The following is a 21,785-nucleotide window of genomic DNA, read 5'->3' as shown; positions in this document are numbered from 1 at the left end:
TGAAAAGTTCCTTTTCTGTTCTCAGTACAATACGTCACGTCGGACACATGTTGAAGAGAGTCGAAGGTCCGAGATTAGCCGTTGAACGTTGACGAGAAGACCCTAAGCCACAGTGAAGAATCCAACATAATGACCCAAGAAATAAATCCTACAAGACATTATTGTGTTTGTCTCTGCATTTTTGGGATGTACGGCATTTCGGCTTTATTATCAACCTTTCAAATAAAAGTTTGCTTCCTTCATGATGGTTTTATATAAAATAGAATCGATCTTAAAGAAATATAAAAAAAAAAAGAAGAAGAAAGTCCTTTGTTTTGTTGGCGGCGGGAAGAAAGACTCCGACCCAAATGGTTTTTCTTTAATGTTCTTTGTTGACTTTTCTTGAAAGCTTTAGAACGAAACGATGATCTTTACCGCCCTCTCTTCATCTAAGAAGGTGCAGTAACTTTATATTGTGAAGAGACAACAAAGGACCATACTTAGAAAAAAAGCCATTCTTAGACCGAGTTCTTTGAGACGTTTCCCCAACAATAAAAGAAAAAAGATTTTATTTTATTTTTTTTTAGCTTCTGCGACCTATAGAGGGACCCTACCGTTCACGTACCTATGACAACCCCACCGATCTTTAAAATATAAGATTATTCTGCTGATTTTTTTCCTTCCAGGAGCTGATCTTATGGAAGGTATGAGATGAAGCACCTGATTTAGCGTGACAGGAGGTTAGGCATTGTTAAATAACCTTTAAAAAAAGAAAAAAAAAACATAAACTAAGAATATATTTAGACTGGATCAGGACAGCTGTCTCTTTAAATAATATACATCGACCATGATGCCTGGGTCTGACTTCTAGCCTCCTTTAAGTGGAACTGCCACCTTTAATAAGACTAATAAACAGTCAAAATAAATAGGTACAGCATGTGTTTTTTGTTTTAAAATCAGCATAATCGTTGAAATTGTAAAAGTAAGGGCTGGGATAAGTGGCGAAATATTTTAAAGGCTGCCTGAGCCAATCAACAACCATCAGCAACATCACAGCAGGGGAGAGATAACTCAATGGGGAAGAATAATGGTGCACAGCCCGAGATGGCTCCCCGCATGCTTTAACCATAAAGAAAGGTTCTAATACATACAGTTTGGTTACTGTAAGTCTTACACACCATTACATTGACTTTATTTAGTTTAGGATTTAGGTAAAAGCGACAGATGTTCTAAAAAAAAAGACATTTGCCCTTAAGTGGCTTCAGTCACATGACCAAATCAGATTGAATGTGAATGATCATTCCCTATAACCGATACAGATAAAAAAAAAAAAAAGAGCAGAAAAAACGGGCCGGATGGGACTGGCCTGCCGACATATTCTATTATTATTATTCTATTATTGTTATTATTCTATTATTATTATTCTATTATTGTTATTATTCTATTATTGCTATTATTCTATTATTGTTATTATTCTATTATTGCTATTATTCTATTATTGTTATTATTCTATTATTGTTATTATTCTATTATTGTTATTATTCTATTATTGTTATTATTGTTACTGATACGGGATAAGTTAGCAGCTTCTGGTGGCCTTTGGAAAGCCCTTATTTCTGTTATCTCGCTCCGGTACTTGTGGCGCTTGTTACTTTGTAGCCCCCCTGGGTCTGTAACGAAGATGCCGCATTATGGTGGGTTGACACGTGGCGTTGGGTGCCGGACTGGGGCCGGTAAAATGATGTCGCTGTGTTCCTGGCAGAATGTTGATGCACAAATGGGATTCTGTTCTGAACTATAGCAGATGGTACCTCTTTTCTTTCATTCCATGACACAGAGTTGATCCCAATTTCACGCTCAATAAAGCTCCCTTGGATAATGCAATGTCACGGGAACATCATTAACAAATTCACTTCTTCAAGTGCTTTTCCTCCGGCTTTCGGGCGCCGCTGGAGTAAAAAGCAAATCAAGCACAGCACAAGTTTTCCAAATTATTTGCATCGATCGCTTACTCATCGCTTGGCAAAACTCAAGTAGCTCTTCTAAGAAAGGGCGTTAGGCTCATCACAGATAAAGCACAGATTAATTTCCTCCTTTGGGGTAAATTCATGAGTTGAGTCCCCGAAATTAATAAAGAACCTTTAATCTGTCTCGAATGCAACTTGGCAATAAGTACTTGGTGAACTCGCTCCTCACCAAGCAACTTGGCTCAGGAGTTGACCTAAGTGTTCACCTTAACCCAAGGTCAGCTCCTAGCCACGTGTTGAGTTTCCAGAGGAACATCACCTAGTTTGTTTTAGGACTAAAGCGCGTGTGACAGCAAGTCCATGAGGTCATCATTAAAAGGTTCTAAAAACTGTAATGATAAAATTAGATCTCAGCTCTTCCTTGTTGTCTCGTGGCTCAGTAACCGTTGACATAGAGGTGCACCTTATGTAGATGTTAAGGAAGCCAACTTCTAGAAGCTGGAGCTTGGTTCAATTCCAACATATTTCTCCATGGATGAGACGGTAGAGGAAGAGCCTCCACTAGGGTACCTAAAAGGATTTTTGGGGATGCTGAGAAAAGGAGGTACCTTTGGGGAGCGGCGGCTGATTTGTTAGACACTCTCGGCCCTTTAGATTTGATGAACAGCTACTGAATTCAATCTTCTTGATTCTATCAGCGAGGTAAGTCCACATCGGTTTGAATCGAGACAACAATAAGAATATATAATAATAATAATAAATATATATAATTTATATATATAAATTATATCATTTATTATTTGATAATTCTATCGTCAGGTAGAATTCTATCGTTACTATCATTATTATCATTATTATAGGATAATTCTATCGTCGCATAGATGAATGCAACAAAGATAAATGCAAGCCTGTGAACTTGGTGACCAAAAAAATTAACCTCTTAGCCACCAGAATTATTCAGGCAATCGTGGAAAATACCGATGGACACTAGTTTATTTTTCTCTAATAAAGTCAGGCGACGTCAAGGTTAAGACTGCCTGGAAGCGCCCGGTTGCCCGTGGGCCGCGGCCGAGGCACGTGGCTAATTACGAATTCTGGCCGTGCGTGCAGCTGACTGTCCCTGGGCACTCTACAAAGGACGGCTCCGCATTTGCATGGATCTGTTTTCATTAAAGAATCCCAAAAGATATGTTGTACTCATGAATATTTCACCATTCTCATTTGCTGCCCCCATTCGCACATAGCAAGCAATTCATTTTCTGGTATGCGTTTTGAGAGTAAGAAGATCCCGTAAAGGATCTCATCGCAGAGTTTTAACCTCTTTGCTTGTAGATAAGATAAGATGCCCCATTTAACGCTGCTGTGGAAGGTGACTGTCAGTTCTTTTGGTTAATAAGGGATCTAGAAGACATGGGGCATGGTAACGATTTTTTCACTCTCAATTTGCTGCACTCGAATGCACTCGCAAACAACTTGAAAGTGACACACCAGCAATGTTATGCAGTTTAATGTATAGGATAGATGAGTTTGCTCTTTAAATCTTTGTGTGGTCCCCCTTGTCAATGCATTGGGGGATTCTGCGTTTCCGTGTCCCCCATGTCCTGCTGTGCACGCTCACGCGGTATACCGACTGCTAGTCAACTCCGGATCTGGCTTAGTGGAAGTGCTTGGAGAGGTTAACAAGACCCCTTGTGAGCATGTGCAGAAAGAGCTCCCAGTGACTGCTCTCCTGCCGCGGATTGGCTGCTTCAAGAAGCCCTTTTGAGCATCTGATCCATCTCTGATTTATCTTCCGCGCCAGCAGTCTTGCCAACAAACTCGCAACTGGCTGACTGATCATCATGGCAGGGTTGAGTTCTCCTTCGTATTAGGAGTAAATAATATAAAGTGCAGTGAATTTACTAATACCTGTACATGCTATTGGAATCGTTGATTCATTAAATATTCTGAAAGCCCAGAGTCCTAATTATTATAAATCAATTCAGCTACACGCATTCTCTGTTTCCCCGACGCATTTCGCGTCAATGCATTCTTAGACAAAACGAGAAATTCGATACGTATACAATAAACAGACATGGCGATTAGCGAGTGAACGCTGTGGTTCGCTTACCACTTTTGGCAGGACGGCTGCTATGGCATCTTTGATGGCTTCCTGTAGACGTGGAATGTCTATGACGGAGCCCAGGGTCAGCAAAGCATCCTGGGAGAAATAAAAGAACACTAAATTAAAATTAAATCACACCTCATTTAAAAAAAAAAAACTAGCTAAAATACAGCGTCGGATACCAACATCATAAACACTTCTTCAGAACCACGAGTGCCAAAGATCTAAATCAGGAGGAAAGAATTCCGAGCAAGACGAGGCAAGTGTGGGTTTGTTGTCTACTCGTGGGACGTCATTATATTAGGGGCAGAAATACTCCCTCCTATGAGTTTCTGGAGCAAGACGAACTCATCCTTGGGGTGTTTTATTACATTTTACAGTTTTGCCTATAAACCAAAATAGTAGAGTCCAAAAACATGAAGTTATGCAGTAAGACGAGAGGAGACGTCACCCAGGAGAGTATTTAAAGGTTCTTCCGAAACAGAGCATCTTGATTTGGGGTTCTTTTTTTTTTAAATATAGTTTGATTTGGTTAGGTTCCTGATTCCAGACAGAGGGTAACAAAACACTTGGATTGGCTATAAATTCCTGGTTCTAGAAACCGGATCGGAGATTGTCTGGGGTTTTCTGTTCTAGAACAAGATTTTAGAACATCAAGATTGGCAATAAATTCTACGTTTTAGACACAGGATCGCTGACTGCCTGGTCTAGTTCTGGGTTTTCCGTTCCAGACATGAGGTTACAGAACATCTGGATTGACTTTGCATTTAAGGTTCTGGACATAGGATTACAGAACGTCTAGCCCAGTTCTAGATCACAGGTTTTAGGCACAAGATTACCGAACGTCGGATGTGACGGTGGGATTCCCACTCAAGATCTCAGGCTACGGATTCCTGACCCGAGATGACTTTTGTTCTGGATCCCTGGTTCCAGATGTAAGATTATAGAACATCTGCCCCGGTTTTGAAAGGCACGTCTACTCTGGATTCATAATTTCAGACTGATTTCGGCGAGGTTACGGATGCATGCAAATTCCGTGGCCGCAGGTACCTTCATGTATATTGCAAACATCTAATTTTGCCATCTGTTTCACAGTTGGCTAAATAATGCCTGTCCTTATGTGACTGTCATTAACCCTTCGATGTAAACCATGTCTTACTGACGTCCCGCCAGATTCCACGTATGATTTCTAGCCAATGCCACTGATTCATGAATGTAAAAAACGGTCAGTTCCTAGGTTACTCCGTATTTTGCTAATTTTTTACCCAATTTCTTTTTTTTTTTATTTCAAAAACTTAACTCAGGAGACCTTGGTGACATTTTACTTAAAAAAACAACTATACAAAGAACAAATGGATTTCTGGAGATCTCATCCAATAAATCTCTTTCTTAAACTCAGTAAATCCTCCCAGACGCAATAGAAAAGTCAATAAAATCCTTTGACGGGCGTTACGGCTTTGCCATAGAAACTTGGAAACACCTTTCTGTGTTTTTTTTATGCCATTAGACCTTCAGAGGAACGAAGCAAACAACCTTTAGAAGAGCCATCATTTTATTAACAGTGTAGAGTGCAATTGATATTTAGTCTAAGTGGAACATCACCTAAATGGCTTTAAAAAAAAATGGCCATTGGGGAAAGGCCAAGATGAAATGGAAATCCATTCCGTGTGATAGAGGACTTGTCTCTGGTTCCATGACGTTCCGTACCTCTCTGGTTTTCTGACCTTTCACGTCTCCTCCTGTCTGGCCGGATGACCGATGTATCGCGCGTGATTTGAAATGTCAATGAATGGAGATATGGTTCCGTGGTAGAACAAGGGCCACGCGCAGGCTGATAGGGGGCACGACGTACTCCAGGTGGCATCTCACATGGAACCAGTGCGTGGGCAGAAATATGGCACTCAAGGCCACCTATCTTCTAGATGGCGGAAGGGAGGAGGTCTCCGGATATATCGGCCGTGTGACTTATCCTTGGTCAAAAAACAAATTTAGTTTTAAATAAAAACACTAAAACTTAACACCATCAAACTAAAACTAATGTGACAAGCGCAGTCCGTGGAGTAGGACTATTCTCCTCCGCACACACCTACGGATTTACTGTCAGCTACAAGATCAGATCCCCAGCCTCTCCGGTGCGATGAGCGAGGTCAAGGTTCCGCTGCCCAACTTTCTATGTCCCCTCTGGGTCCTTATTTTAGCTGAATATTTCTTAGAATTCTATACTTTTAATGAGACGCAGACCTCCGAGGCTGCCAATACACGATATTCCATTTCAGGACCATGGACAGCTGTGTTCCTCTCTTAACCAGCTGAACTGGAGAACATACAGGTTCTGTCCTTGAACACACAGGGATCTATTTACTAAAGGAAGAGTTGTGGGTTTAGCTTCTCACCACAATATCGATCCTCAATGTCCACAAAAATGTAGACAACAGAGCAGCTCGGTAGGATGGTGCCCAAAAATTGAGGCCGTCTTACTTAAAATGAGGAGCTCAGAGAGTGGACATCGAGAGGATCCTCAACATGCTTAGTGTACGGGACGGGAGAAGTGACCTGATAGGTGGACATCGGTGGCACCAAGCAAAATACATGAAATAATAATAATACAGATATCTGATGGCCGAGGCTCGGACTATTGAGGTGCAGAATAAAAAGTAACAGATATGGAGAAGCACAGAAAAGGCGATGAAGATGTAAGCCGATGAAGAAGGAGGACAGATAAGGAGAAGACAAGGAGACTCTGCTTGATAAGGATTAAGGGCACAGAGGAGACAGGTGAATGTGTGACACGCAGGAGCATGCGCGCATTCTCTTTCACAGATAATTTAGTCCTTTAGGTAATGAAGTATTGATTGTCTTGTTGGTGTACGAACGGTTCACTCATGATCAATGTTCCACGAGCTTCATACAGCCGAGGGTTCTGGAGCCGCAGCACCGATCCCATGTGTAGAGAAAGAAAACAGTCACTTCGTTTACCTGCAGCCCACATACAGCGACTATTTTTAAGACGTTGGTGGGGGGTGACGTAGGAGAAGGATAAATGCCATCTTCAAGGGGCTAGAGAATTTTAGCACCGGAAAAAGTTTCATTTTTGCTCATATTAGCAACGCTCAGTGGGAGGCAATCTAAAAAAAAGTGGATTCTGGAAAGTAATTCTTGCCCGGCACAGACATTTCCTCGCTGTCTTAGTCATATATATATATATTTATATATAGATCTTCACGTGTGAGCCTGATATCGACACGTGTGAGCCTGATATCGACACGTGTGAGCCTGATATGCGGTTATTTGCCGATTTACGGCACTTTCAGCGTCTCTTCTCGTTTACTTTGTGTTTCTGTAAGGTGACGGCGTTCTGCGCATGGTTCTGCTTGTCCTATTTAGCAGACAGACGGTATATCTAAATGCATTGCTGCCTGCACGGTTACCCAGGGGAGAGGCGCCAGCGTGTTTTATCTAAACAGCACGTCTCCTGTTAATATAAAACCAGGCTGCTCGGCTGGTGCTCTGCGCTACTTCGCACAACATAAATACTGCGCACGTCTCTGAACTCCTAATGACTACCCAAGCACATAATGTATTCTTTTTCAATGAATCTCCAGCTATGTCCTTATTCCTGCTCTCATAAGCTAATCAACAGGGAACTTATCCAACAGAGGAGAAATGGTACGACTTTGGGGTCTATTCACTAAAATGTGGAGTGGTCGGTTAAATAGCCAGGCTCCCCCCACGTGCTTGTACATACATTAGTAGCTGAATGACACCTCGCATTTCCTCGCCATCGACTTGCAAAACTGAGTGTTTAACAATCAAAAAGTTTTTTTTATAAACCAACAAAACTGGGGTCCCGTGAAGGGGGGGCTGATCACCACCAACCCTCTTCCCCCACCTGTGAGATGGGGTAATAAACAATACCTTGGAGGGTAACCTTGTTACACCAGGCATAGGATGTGAGGCACGGAGGCTCGGTGCCTTCCATAATGGAATTTATAGACAATCCCCCATTGTGTGTTCGGGTGGGGAAGCACAATCAATCCATAAAAAGATATACATTTCCGCCACCACTGAAGGCTTCACAGCAATATATATACGGTATATATATACATATATATATAATTACTCTTAACAGCAATAATCCAGTAACATTGTTACTGCCAGCTTACCATGTACGTCAAAGGATGTGTTGGCTTAATTTTAAAGTGATCACATGACGTTATTTTACTAGATAAAGGACATGGTGATCTCCGGGAGATTTTTAAGTGGTCAGTGCTCTCATAGGAAGCCTCCAGCACTCCATATATTGACCCATGATCAGGATAGAGGATCGTGGGAGTCGTGCGTCATGGATAGTGGAAGAACACAGACCAACACAAATGGTTCATGTCCCTTTAATACCAGGTTAAACTCAATATCCATCCTATTATCAGAGCTGTAGATTATACTCAATGTGAGATACTTTGTGCACGGACAACGTTCGGTCCAATGAACCATTCCTTGCATTGATGTTTTAAGTTAAGTGGAGCTGAAATCTAGAGTAAGCCTCCAAAGGAAGATTCAACAATTCCCGCGGTATGTAGATCATTACCCTAAAAACAAAGTATCTTAGGTAGACATGAATGTGGCCGGAACTTGGCAATCTTAGTTGCGTTCCTGGGTTTTAATCACCTACAGCCACTGTGTGACTACTGAACATCTACGAGAAGGACCTTACTAGGCTTGGGAGCAGAAGTGGGCAGCAGGGGCCGCGTTAGGACGGTATCCTTATATCCTGATAATATTCGTTTAACATTTAATTAGACTTTTAAAAGACAAGCTAAAAGTTGCCTCTAAGACAGAGATGACTTCAGAAATCTGCATGACAAGCTGTTTGTGACTCCTTGAGTAACTGGGTCAGTCTGTCCCTGATATTGATCTCCACGGATGATGCTAATGCCACGAGGTCCTCGGTGGGATGACGGACGATCTCGGCTCTGTTTGTTATTCCAACAGAGCTGTATCTCCAGCTGCTTAAAACCACTGGAGACACATGCACTGTAGAATACACCCAGGCCACGGGCTCCTCGCGAGGATCTTCTGGCGGGGGGGAGAAAACGGCAGGTTGGATCTAATGTCTACACACAAACACTCAACCCGTACTCCATCTCAGAAGAAGACTTCAACACGTATACCACCGGCGGGGGCGCTGGGAGTGCTGGGAGTGAGGGCAAAGCAGATACAAGGCAGTAAATCCTGCAGGGGATGAGAGCCATGTTTTTGCCCCCCTGGGCTTTACCCCGGTCTCAGGGCACTGGGCTTGGAATACTAAGGTGCGGCAACTGAGGATAAGACGCCATAAATCTAGAAGCAGCCTACTGAAGGGACAGGGAGCTACTGGGGACTCGAGGATTTACACCAGGCTTGGACCAGCCATTGGGCACAACGAGCACGATGAGCCGCTGGCTGCTAGCTCCACCCACTCATCCCGCCATCTGCCGGACGTCCGCCGTCAGGCAGCCGCTGGCTTTAAAGCGCCAGTCCTCCCCTGAGTTATATCAGTACTGGCATGCAGATATTAGGGCTGACCCCGGTTCCGTTCAGTACGCCTCCCGGTTTATCACCCATAAATCGCTAATAATTACACATATTACTCCGAAAAAGATCATCAAGGAAACGGTTAATCTCTCTCTCTTTTTTTTTTTGCATTAAATATACTTATTTTTTTCACACTCGTTCAGACCGGGCGGATTTAATGAACGCGCTATTGTTAGTTTAATTAGAAAAAAAAAAAAAACTGCAGGAAATTACTACGTCTTAAACACGTCCAAAAAGGATTACAGACGGCGGATAATAAGGAGGATAATCTAGAACGTACCCTTGTTTCTCCGGAAAAAAACCCCCAAAACATTATATTTTTGTGATATTCGGCGTGGCTTCCTCGCTAATTGACACCTCCCGCGGCGTCATCTGGTGGTAACGGGGACCGATTGATGGCAGCGGGAGGTGAGGTTCTGGAGTTCTAACATTTTAATTAAACTCGCTTCCAACGAGCCCCTTGACAGGCAAATTATTCCATCCTTAACCCCTTAAGGACAATGGGCGGTCCCTAAACCCATTGAAAACAATGCATTTTGAGCCCGTACACGTACGGGCTTTGTCATTAAGGGGTTAAAGGGGAAGCATTCCAAACGGAGACATAAATAATAACCGCCAGGAACCCGGCGCTCGGGAATCCAGTCCTTAAATGAATTGGTTCTCCCAAATCTAATTAAATGAATTGATTCTTCTAAGAATAGACAGAAAGGACAAATTAATGAATGGGGGGGGCGATCGTACGAGGATTTCATAAAGTTGATGGAACGGTTTGATTCCCGCACTATGGTATACTTCTTTTGCTGAGAGGGTGGTAGATAAATGGAGCTGCCTCCCATCAGAAGTGGTAGAGGCTAATACAGCGAGGTTTGCATAGAAACATAGAACCTGACGGCAGATCGGCCCCCGAGACAAATCTTAATCAGTTGTTGGTCTCGTCTTAGATTCAGGAGCCGTATGTCTATCCCATGCATGTTTAATACCCTCGCTGTATTACCCTCTACCACTTCTGCTGGGAGGCTGTTCCACTTATCTACCATTGATCTCCATTTAAGCCCTTTTTCATTAAATCCAGTTTAATACATGCGTGTAAATTGGGCTTTTTCCTGTCTTCGCTTCCATGACTAATACCCATAATTTAACATTTAGTGGAAATAATTAATCCAATGCATTTGAACGATTCCATGGTACGTGAGCCAATTATATCTATAAAAATCCATCTTCGGGGGATGTTCAAAGCCGATACAACATGGAAAACCCACAGCCGTCTTCCGACAAAAATAAAGAAATAAATAAAGCTGCGCCCCATCGTTTAATTTGAAGATTCTGGAACGGAATCATCGTATCGGCCGCTTAACCTTAATCTAGATCTTTCCTGACCTTGGAAGAAAGTCATTTTCAGGATTCCGCCCTGGTCCGCGCGGCGTATCGAACGCTGTCTTCCGCCCCTAAATACCCCGTTTGTTATCAGGCTGAAAACTTTTATCTATTCTTCAGGCTGTCTCCGCGGCCCCCGAGACGCCGTTTGCGGAATTAACTCCCGGATTCCGCTCAGAGGTGTCTCCTATTTGTCAAGATGATGGGCAATTTATTGTGAAAACATTCTTATCGATCGCTTCCCGGAGCCAGAAGAGGAACGTGACGGAGCCGGTTAGCGAACACCCTTGGAGCAGAGGCAGTCGAGCGAACGGCTCAGATTGAAATCCCAGCTCCGTTCTATTCACTAACTGGAATGGTATCCAAAGGGGAACCCAAACACCGGGGCATCAGATCCTCCATGGAGGATGCAGCAGAAGCTCTTTGGGGATGGACCTTCATAATGTATAGTGAAGTGAAGGAGCTCGAACACAACCCCCCCACAAACTCTCGCTTTAGTGAATAAACCCCAAATTGTTACTGCTGTTACTACGGCAGGGAGAGACTACTCTGACCGAATCCGGAACATGCTCATTAACCTGGCCCCACGGCCCCCATTGTGAAGCCTCTACATAATCTTAGGTTATTACATGAGACTGATCCCTCCTGTACGAGGAGTCCATACCCAAAACACTGCACAAGAGAATAGACAACCCCAGATGTAAACGATGGCCGCCCGGGCCTCTTCGATGAGCCACGACCGGAAATTCTCTCTGCCAGCATTGGAAATCCGAACCTCCAAGGAGCTGAAAGCTAGCGCACGTTGTATGAAGTGGGAAGTAAATAAGGGATCACTACGAGGACCCCCAAGGCATTCCTTGTCCAGGCCACCAAGCAGCGCTTGATCTGAAGCCCATGGACACCACCATCTCCTGAGCTATAACATATGAGGCAGGCACAGACCACCCATCCGGCACGCCGTGTAAATGCCCGGAGGCTCACTGACCATCGGCGCTCCATACGCACCCATCATCAGGAGGCGGCTGGACTGGTCCAATCGGGCCCCGTTTGGGAGATTGGAACGGCCAATGGTGGCTTTGTTTTATAATATATTATATGGGGGGGCGTCCCAAAAGGGAGAGCTCCCTGACACCTTCTGGACTCACCTTTCATTATAGAAATGTAAAAAAGGTTCTGCCGGAGTTAAGAGGTGCAGCATGCGCGTTAAGGTTTTCCCTATTATCTATTGCATGGACATCAAGAGTGGACAGATCACGTCCGGCACAGAAAGACCCTCGAAAATAATGCCAGAATACCCTTTGAATGAACGGGCGTATCCCACCACTTTATAGCTTATAAGCCACAAGCCCGTATCCGTAAAGATTTGTTTATCTTTTACAATTATTTTTTTCTAAAAATGACTTTAATTTGCGGTGTTCCGTCCAGCCTGGCCAGACAAATTTCAGCCGGTCAACGGGGCGGAAAATACTGTCTTATCCCTCGCCGGTTACACCTGTCCCACTCTAGGTCCTGACAGCTGCCGCCGTCTCGCTGCCAATCACCACGACAGCTTGGCTTCCAGGAGAAATGTCCGACTCAGGGGAGAGGGAAGGGGGCTTTTCAGACCCTCGCTCCACCACTCAAAACCGAGTCTCACTCGTAACCATGTATCCAGCATCCGATATAAAATAAAAGTACATGAAACACATATTATCTGCTTTATCTGCTGACATGTAAGCCGCCATTGCCATGATATTTAGGTGACATTCCCTTTTCATTCTCCTCCCTGAGCCAGGCCACTGGCCAACTGAAACACCAGGGAAATGCGCAGTCGGACGCTGGCCAAAAGCACCCATTACTCGCCCCCATGCCGGTTCTGTATCGTTTAGATTACCTGCCATTTGCAACAATGCACAGTACTCAGCTCTTCAGTACCGGGCACTGGGAGTGATTGTAGGACATCAGAAGGCTTTGTTGTACTACTTAGGGGAGGGGCTTTGTCAGAATGACAGGACTCGGTTTCTAAGCAGCTCTAGTATCTCAATAAACCTTTGAGTGCGGTTTGTAAGCGACAGGGAGCACCGAGGAGAAAAAATAAAAAGGGCAGATACGTCTCTAGGATTTTTTCTCTAGGTGAATCTGCCCCCCACCCCATATCTGTTTTTGTATAATGCAATATTTTATATTAGCTCCATTACCAGGCTTGGCAGAAAGGGTTAATAGCAGCCCGTTCCTGGCATTCATTGGCAGAGACGGCGGAACAGATGGTCGTATTTATCGGCAGAAGTGCCGTCCTGTAACTATGCAACATGTGAGCTCCGGAATGCGCTTGGCTAATCTCCTCTCTGATTCTTTCCGTACTTCTATTAGCGGCGGAGCGGCACCGCACGCTGGATACGGACCCTGCTTGTCATTCTAAGCTATGAAGCTGTTTATTTACGCTCCATTAACACCTCGGCCAAAGCCTGAGACCGCGGCCCCCCCAAGGCGTTCTTTAACAGCCTCTTCCATTAAGGTTCCGTCTTCATTAACGCACCTCTGATCTAGATAGATGCTGCGGTCTATAAATGTAATGCCACGCAGCTGGCGGACCCTGCAAGGTGGGCAAAGACGTTTAGGGGGCACTCTGAATAGTTCTAGAATATATCCATGATACATATATGTTACAAAACCACCTTATGTGTCTTAACCTCCTGTTCTCCGGAACACAGTGATTATTCCTCCCCATTAAGTTGTACATCTTTACATATTTGACATGATCTCTAGTTTCTATTTTGTGGTTCCCTAAAGGGATCGTCAGTCATCGTGAGAACCTGGTGAACAGCCACTAAGTGTATCTATTGACTAATTGCAAAGCTGGCTACTGGCCCAACACTTATACATGCGCAGGATATACATCTAGTTACTGCACACGGTGTACGTGATACCCCTATAGGGGAGCACCTGTGGGGTTAAATTACTGTATACAGTGCTGGGGGTTATATTACTGTATACAGCGCTGGGGGTTATATTACTGTATACAGCGCTGGGGGTTATATTACTGTATACAGCGCTGGGGGTTATTACTGTATACAGCTCTGGGGGATTATATTACTGTATACAGCGCTGGGGGTTATATTACTGTATACAGCGCTGGGGGTTATATTACTGTATACAGTGCTGGGGGGTTATATTACTGTATACAGCGCTGGGGGGTTATATTACTGTATACAGCGCTGGGGGGTATATTACTGTATACAGCGCAGGGGGTTATATTACTGTATACAGCGCTGGGGGTTATTACTGTATACAGCACTGGGGGTTATATTACTGTATACAGTGCTGGGGGTTATATTACTGTATACAGTGCTGGGGGTTATATTACTGTATACAGCGCTGGGGGTTATATTACTGTATACAGTGCTGGGGGTTATATTACTGTATACAGTGCTGGGGGTTATATTACTGTATACAGCACTGGGGGGTTATATTACTGTATACAGCGCTGGGGGTTATATTACTGTATACAGCGCTGGGGGTTATATTACTGTATACAGCGCTGGGGGTTATGTTACTGTATACAGAACTGGGGGTTATATTACTGTATACAGCGCTGGGGGGTTATATTACTGTATACAGTGCTGGGGGTTATATTACTGTATACAGCACTGGGGGGTTATATTACTGTATACAGCGCTGGGGGTTATATTACTGTATACAGAACTGGGGGTTACTGTGTACAGTGCTGGGGGTTATATTACTGTATACAGTGCTGGGGGGTTTTATTACTGTATACAGAACTGGGGGTTATATTACTGTATACAGCGCTGGGGGGTTATATTACTGTATACAGCGCTGGGGGGTTATATTACTGTATACAGCGCTGGGGGGTTATATTACTGTATACAGAACTGGGGGTTACTGTGTACAGTGCTGGGGGTTATATTACTGTATACAGTGCTGGGGGGTTATATTACTGTATACAGAACTGGGGGTTATATTACTGTATACAGCGCTGGGGGGTTATATTACTGTATACAGTGCTGGGGGTTATATTACTGTTTACAGCACTGGGGGGTTATATTACTGTATACAGAACTGGGGGTTACTGTATACAGCGCTGGGGGTTATATTACTGTATACAGCGCTGGGGGGTTATATTACTGTATACAGTGCTGGGGGTTATATTACTGTATACAGCACTGGGGGGTTATATTACTGTATACAGCGCTGGGGGTTATATTACTGTATACAGAACTGGGGGTTACTGTGTACAGTGCTGGGGGTTATATTACTGTATACAGTGCTGGGGGGTTATATTACTGTATACAGCGCTGGGGGGTTATATTACTGTATACAGAACTGGGGGTTACTGTGTACAGTGCTGGGGGTTATATTACTGTATACAGGGCTGGGGGGTTATATTACTGTATACAGCGCTGGGGGGTTATATTACTGTATACAGCGCTGGGGGGTTATATTACTGTATACAGTGCTGGGGGGTTATATTACTGTATACAGCGCTGGGGGGTTATATTACTGTATACAGAACTGGGGGTTACTGTGTACAGTGCTGGGGGTTATATTACTGTATACAGTGCTGGGGGGTTATATTACTGTATACAGCGCTGGGGGGTTATATTACTGTATACAGAACTGGGGGTTACTGTGTACAGTGCTGGGGGTTATATTACTGTATACAGGGCTGGGGGTTATATTACTGTATACAGGGCTGGGGGTTATATTACTGTATACAGAACTGGGGGTTACTGTATACAGCGCTGGGGGTTATATTACTGTATACAGCGCTGGGGGGTTATATTACTGTATACAGTGCTGGGGGTTATATTACTGTATACAGCACTGGGGGGTTATATTACTGCATACAGCGCTGGGGGTTATATTACTGTATACAGAACTGGGGGTTACTGTGTACAGTGCTGGGGGTTATATTACTGTATACAGTGCTGGGGGGTTATATTACTGTATACAGCGCTGGGGGGTTATATTACTGTATACAGAACTGGGGGTTACTGTGTACAGTGCTGGGGGTTATATTACTGTATACAGCGCTGGGGGGTTATATTACTGTATACAGCGCTGGGGGGTTATATTACTGTATACAGTGCTGGGGGGTTATATTACTGTATACAGCGCTGGGGGGTTATATTACTGTATACAGCGCTGGGGGGTTATATTACTGTATACAGAACTGGGGGTTACTGTGTACAGTGCTGGGGGTTATATTACTGTATACAGGGCTGGGGGTTATATTACTGTATACAGGGCTGGGGGTTATATTACTGTATACAGAACTGGGGGTTACTGTGTACAGTGCTGGGGGTTATATTACTGTATACAGCACTGGGGGGTATATTACTGTATACAGGGCTGGGGGAGCCATAAAGAAGTTGCCCAAGAAGTTAATATAAAACAGGCACAAATATTTAGGGGCCACAAATCTAGGGCCACCTGTCTTCTGGGATTTATCATCCGGAGTCCACTCATGGTCTGATCAGCTGATATATTAAGACGCACGAAACTGAAGGAAGTGTTTTGTGACTTCGCGGCGCGTGGGGATCAGCTTCCCCCGGCCTCCAGCGACAGCATGGTTCCCGCCGTTAGACAGCTGCGCGCGCTAATAGATAACAGACGGCAGCCGATCGGGAGACGCTCCGCAGCGACCTCTCTTCCCTTCTCTCAGAATTCCTCGCACTCCGTCCAAAACAACAGATTATCCCCGCCCCCCCCGGTCATGTCTGAGACATTTAATACAAACAAGAGGTCACCCGGATGTATCCGCACCCCGCACCGGCAACGCACCCGTCTCACTCAATCACAAAGTGTATTTACTCTCGCCTGGCTGCAGCTTCGGTATTGATCCTGTCTGGCGTTACTTAAAAAGGACATTTTAATTTAGTGAAATATTTAAAATAAATAAATCTTCTGCGCGGCCCCCCTGTCTAACGAGACAAAACCGCAATGGCCGCCAACGGACTGCAAGCAATCAACCAGCGGGCAAATATGGAGGAAAAACCAAAATCTACAATTCTGAAACGGGGGGCGTGCACATAAAAATGTGGAATACCCCATGACATCACAAATCTGATGAGGAAATGCAGGCAAAGCCGGGAGTGACATCACACGACGCTGGGACAGGTTTAATGCCTTCACGATACTGATTAATGGAGAGAATAGTCGGAGGAAGGGAGCGATGGAATTATTTAACCATTTACGCCTTCATAATGATAATAATTCTGCAGAATGCCATATTCATATTTTTATTATTTAATAATTTCATATTGTATTATTGTTATTATTGTTTTATATATATAGCGCCATCATATTCCACATCGCTGTACAATGGGTAAAAAGGACATAATAAGTGATATAAATGTAACATAACTATTTGACAGTGGAGGAGGGCTCTGCTCAAAGAGCTTACAATCTAGAGGTTTATTCAACTTTGCACCAGAATGTTAAAAAACAAAAAAATTCTGCCCATCGTAAAAAAAAAAAAAAAGAATAGAAACGACTGCCAGGCAATTAGTAATAATCGTCCAATTAGCACAGTATTAGGATATCTAATAATACCTCCAATTATTACTCCCCCCCCCGCTTGTAGGACTCACAGATGTTGGTCTCATCTTAGATTCAGGAGCCGTATGTCTATCCCATGCATGTTTAACCTCCCTTACTGTATTAGCCTCTACCAAATCTGCTGGGAGGCTGTTCCACTTATCAACCACCCCCTCAGAACTAAAAACAGCATCCGGAACCTTGTAAAGTGCTTGGCAAAAAAAAAACGCCATCCTCCTCTACAAGCCGAGAGAGAGAGAGAGAGATTTTTGGGAATTATTCCAGATTCCGTTTTAGAAGAAAAACATGTTCTATTTAGAGGCGATCAAGGCTGCGTCTCAGAAATGAAGCTATTGTCTGTTTTGGATTATTGCTGCAGAAGTGAGGGCTTAAACTGCGCCAGGCGACTGAATCAAAGCGTATCTGGAGGATTCAAGCCAGACCCAGTTTATTTGTTTTCATGTTTGGCAGACAAAAGATATGGAAGGAGCGAGAGCTACGATCCGTGATCCAGCCGAGGCCAGAAATAAAACTTCAAACACATCTACAGACCCCCCCCCCCCGGAAAGATTCAAACCTTAATCAGTGGTTGGTCTCGTCTTAGATCCAGAAGCCATATGCCCTGTCCTGTCCATAAATTCTCACTGTCTACCACTTCTGCTGGGTGGCTATTCCACTCACCCACCCCACCCCCTCTCAGTAAATGAAATGATTAAACCCCAGGTTAGGATGCTGTGGTTCAGAAGTCTCCCCCGGGGCCGCGAGTTTTCTCCGGCTTGCTGGGAAGCGGTGGCCAAACAAATCGAGGAAATCCTGTCCTGCTCCCTGTGTTTTTGAGCCTAATCTGAGTAGGAGTTCAGACACGGGGAGCGCTGCTTGCCTGGTGATAAGAACGGGCTTTGTGCTGACAGCGAGGATGTCTTATCTCTCCTTATTGCTCCCCTGCCAACTTTCACGCAGCGGAACCTGTCTCTATCCCAAACCAACACAAACATCTCGCGCCGGTATGTGGTCTTGGACAATAGTCACGGAAAAGAAAAGCTTTGGAACCGAAATATATTTTTATTTGTTTTTGTCGGCCTCTGTAATGGAACTCATACAGCACATACCGGCCGTACGCACTCTTTTGTCCAGAAAATGTATACGCGGTAATCAAGAGTTCCAGAGTTCTTGTAATGAGGGCTCCAGAACTTTGGAAATCCAGAAAAAATTAAAAGGTTCCAGCAACTCATAGTTATACCCCCCCCAAAACAATTTACATGTTTAAATCAGGATACCTGTGTTGGTAACGGGCCCTATATATAGCCCCCCACAGACACACGCCACAATGTAAAAACATGCACACTCTCACTCACTTTTCCTCACGCTCATTCACACTGTCTCTCTCATTCACTCTCTCATGCTCTCTTAAACTCTCTCATTCAATGACGCTATAAATTCCGTGTCCCTGTCTCCTCTCGCGCAGCTCTTCTCTTGCCTCTTCTTCTTCTTCTTCTATCTTATGTCTTTGTCTGATCTCTACGAACCAGGCCTCCCGGAGCACTTCTGCAAATGGGTGGAGCCTCATGCACACCCTCTTCCCCGAATTGGAGGAATGGGGTAAGGCTGTCCCTGTGGCTCCGCCCTTACGCGGAAGTACTCTGAGAAGCCAGAGTAATGAAGAAAGAATGGCGGAATAAGAGACGCATTTGTGCACCTCTCTTTCTCTGTGAATCTGTCTGCATTATTCTGGCTCCTTGGCGTACTTCCGCATAAGGGCGGAGCCACTGGAATAGCCTCTCTTCCAATTGGTTCACAGAGAAGCGAAGAAAGAAGACGGGCACACAGTTGATGGAGAAGGTAGGGAGACGGACAAATTAAGAAGAGCACTCTAAAGTAAGATTTCCCCATGATGCTTACTGAGTTCACACGTTTCAATTCCACTCTAGTAAACAATGAGTTAACGATCACTGTTAGTAATGAATAAGCTACAAGAGTGATCCGTAATAGTTAAAAGTGTCAGGATTAAAGAAACCTAAACATCGCTCAGATTTGGCCGTTAATTGGCCTCCCAAAAGGCTTTTTTCTGCCAAAGAACAAACGTCTGGACCTCTTTCCAAATTTCTCAATATTCAGAATCTGTCACGGGTTGGAATCCCTCGTCATCATAAAGCCGTCCAGCCAGTCGGCCGGGATCCTGAAATTATCCATTGCTAAGCATTTCAATCGCAGCAGGTCTATCACTCCTGGTCTCGTGGTGTTGGTAAGGATCGGGTGAGGAGAAGACCTCTAGAAAAGATGTCCGTCCTCCTAAGGTAATATGGTTCCTTATATTAAAAAAATAAATCATTCCACTGATTGAAAAGAGCTGTCTGAGATCGTGTGATAATCCCTCACTAAGCATTTAAATCGCAGCAGGTCTATCACTCCTCGTCTGGTAGAGTTAGTAACGGTGGGGTGAGGATGAGAAGACCTCTTGACAAGAACTCAGCCCTCCTAAGGTAATAAAGTCCCTTATAATAAAAAAAAAAATATCTCTAAAACAATTATACTGAAAAGAGCCATCTGAGATCCTGTAATTATCCCTCGCTAAGGATTTATACCACAGCAGGTCTTTCACTCCTTGTCTGGAGTTAGTAAAAATGGGGTGAGAAGAACCGAGAAGACCTCTGGACAAGACCTCAGCTGTCCTAGAGTAATACGGTCCCTTATTAAAAAAAATATCTCCGAAACCATTATATTGATTAAAAATCAAAACGCACAGGCTCTAGATGAATTAATTTAATGAAACTGAAAAGTACGTGGGTGTCAGTTCACCTCTAATTATCGGGGACCGCGATGACCGATTGGTTAAATGAATTCTCTCGTTAAACGATATTCTGGGCAGTCAGATAATACGCTTTCAGCTACAGATCTAAAAGTCAGGAATCGGGCTGTGAGCGTTGAGGCGGGAGGAACGAGGTCGAAACGCCCCCCTTATCTGACATTTGTCACTCAGAATATCTCCCGTCTTTGTAAAATGAATTACCGGGACCGTGGTCAGAGGGACGCGGGGTGGTAGACACTGTGAAGACTTATTGGAGAAGACAGCAGGAGATTGGAAACCAGACGCAAACCCTACCAGTCACATTATTTTAGAGGAAGATCCGATTCTGAGCTCGTTATGTCAGCTCTGTACCGGTCTCTGTATCGGCTAATATCTAATATATCACAAGTGTATGGAGTTACCTATCATGCTTAGAATTCTCATAGTAACAGCTACTTATTCATTTTGCATTTTATATAATATTCTCTATATATGTGTGTATAGAGAGAGGGAGAGACACAATAGCCAACCTCTTCTTGTCTTCCAAAGACTACTCTTTCTTGATGCCCCTCTTTTCTAGGAGCTCGGAATGTTTGCTGGGTATGAGGGTATCGCAGGGTTCTACAGCCCTAAAAGCCCCGATAATGTCTATAGAAACAGCAGTGATTTTGTATAGTGTCCTGGCATCATCATCAACATGGACCACACATGGTCCCAAACGCTTGTGTGATGGACATCTCGGCCCAATAAAAGGTAAACTATCCACGTCGACCAGAGATTCCATCTCCCCTTGGACAAATAAGGCTACATCCATTTTCCTTATTATGGCAACAGAACCTAGAATATTTGTTCAAACTGATTATTTGTTACAGATGAAGATCAGCTTCACAAATCAGAGGCGCTGACAGTCGAGGACATCGAGATAACACAATGTTTCTGGAAAGACTTCAAAGGCTCAGACTTGGGAAATATCAAACAGATTTCCCTACAAGGAGTTCAGTAAAGAATAATATAATCTTAAAAACGGAGGAATACACGTTCAGAATGCAGTGTGGGGAGAGGGCGGTGAGGAGGGTAGACTGGGGATGAGCTGGGGCAGCGCTGGCTCTTTATGGCCAGAGGTCAACAAATGACACATGTGCAGCAGTCAAACTAAGAAAATGACCTCTCTTTCAGACTCTAATAGGTTCTTAATACAGGGATCAGACATCGACACATCTGGGAACTTTCCAGGGTAGGCTACCTGGAGCTCCCCCTTCTTCTGGGGGAGTGGCTTTGTGAGAAGGAGGGGCTAACTGCCCCAGACAGCATTTAGTAAGAGGGAACTGGGTGGAGAGCAGGAGAAGTTAGGCGGGGAGTAGGCATTGGTCTTGGTCGTGGCCACATCTCTACCCAGCCAAGAGAAAGACGAAACTGACCTGGAGACTCAGGGAAGCCGTGATCTGCCCCGGAGACTCCGGATCAAACC

General features: G+C 44.2%; 1 protein-coding gene across 2 annotated transcripts in view; it reads right to left on the bottom strand.

Annotated features, from left to right (window-relative positions):
* PDE2A (phosphodiesterase 2A) overlaps nt 1–21,785 on the bottom strand; it is a 148,341-nt gene that overhangs the window by 73,440 nt on the left and 53,116 nt on the right. For both annotated transcript variants that reach the window (XM_053456609.1, XM_053456610.1), the window contains exon 2: nt 4,057–4,146. In XM_053456609.1, coding sequence (XP_053312584.1) covers nt 4,057–4,146 — 90 coding nt within the window. The remainder of the gene's footprint in view (nt 1–4,056; nt 4,147–21,785) is intronic.

This window comes from Spea bombifrons, chromosome 2 (genome assembly GCF_027358695.1).
Source record: "Spea bombifrons isolate aSpeBom1 chromosome 2, aSpeBom1.2.pri, whole genome shotgun sequence".
Lineage (NCBI taxonomy): Eukaryota > Metazoa > Chordata > Amphibia > Anura > Pelobatidae > Spea > Spea bombifrons.
This window is presented reverse-complemented; position numbering and strand designations above follow the sequence as displayed.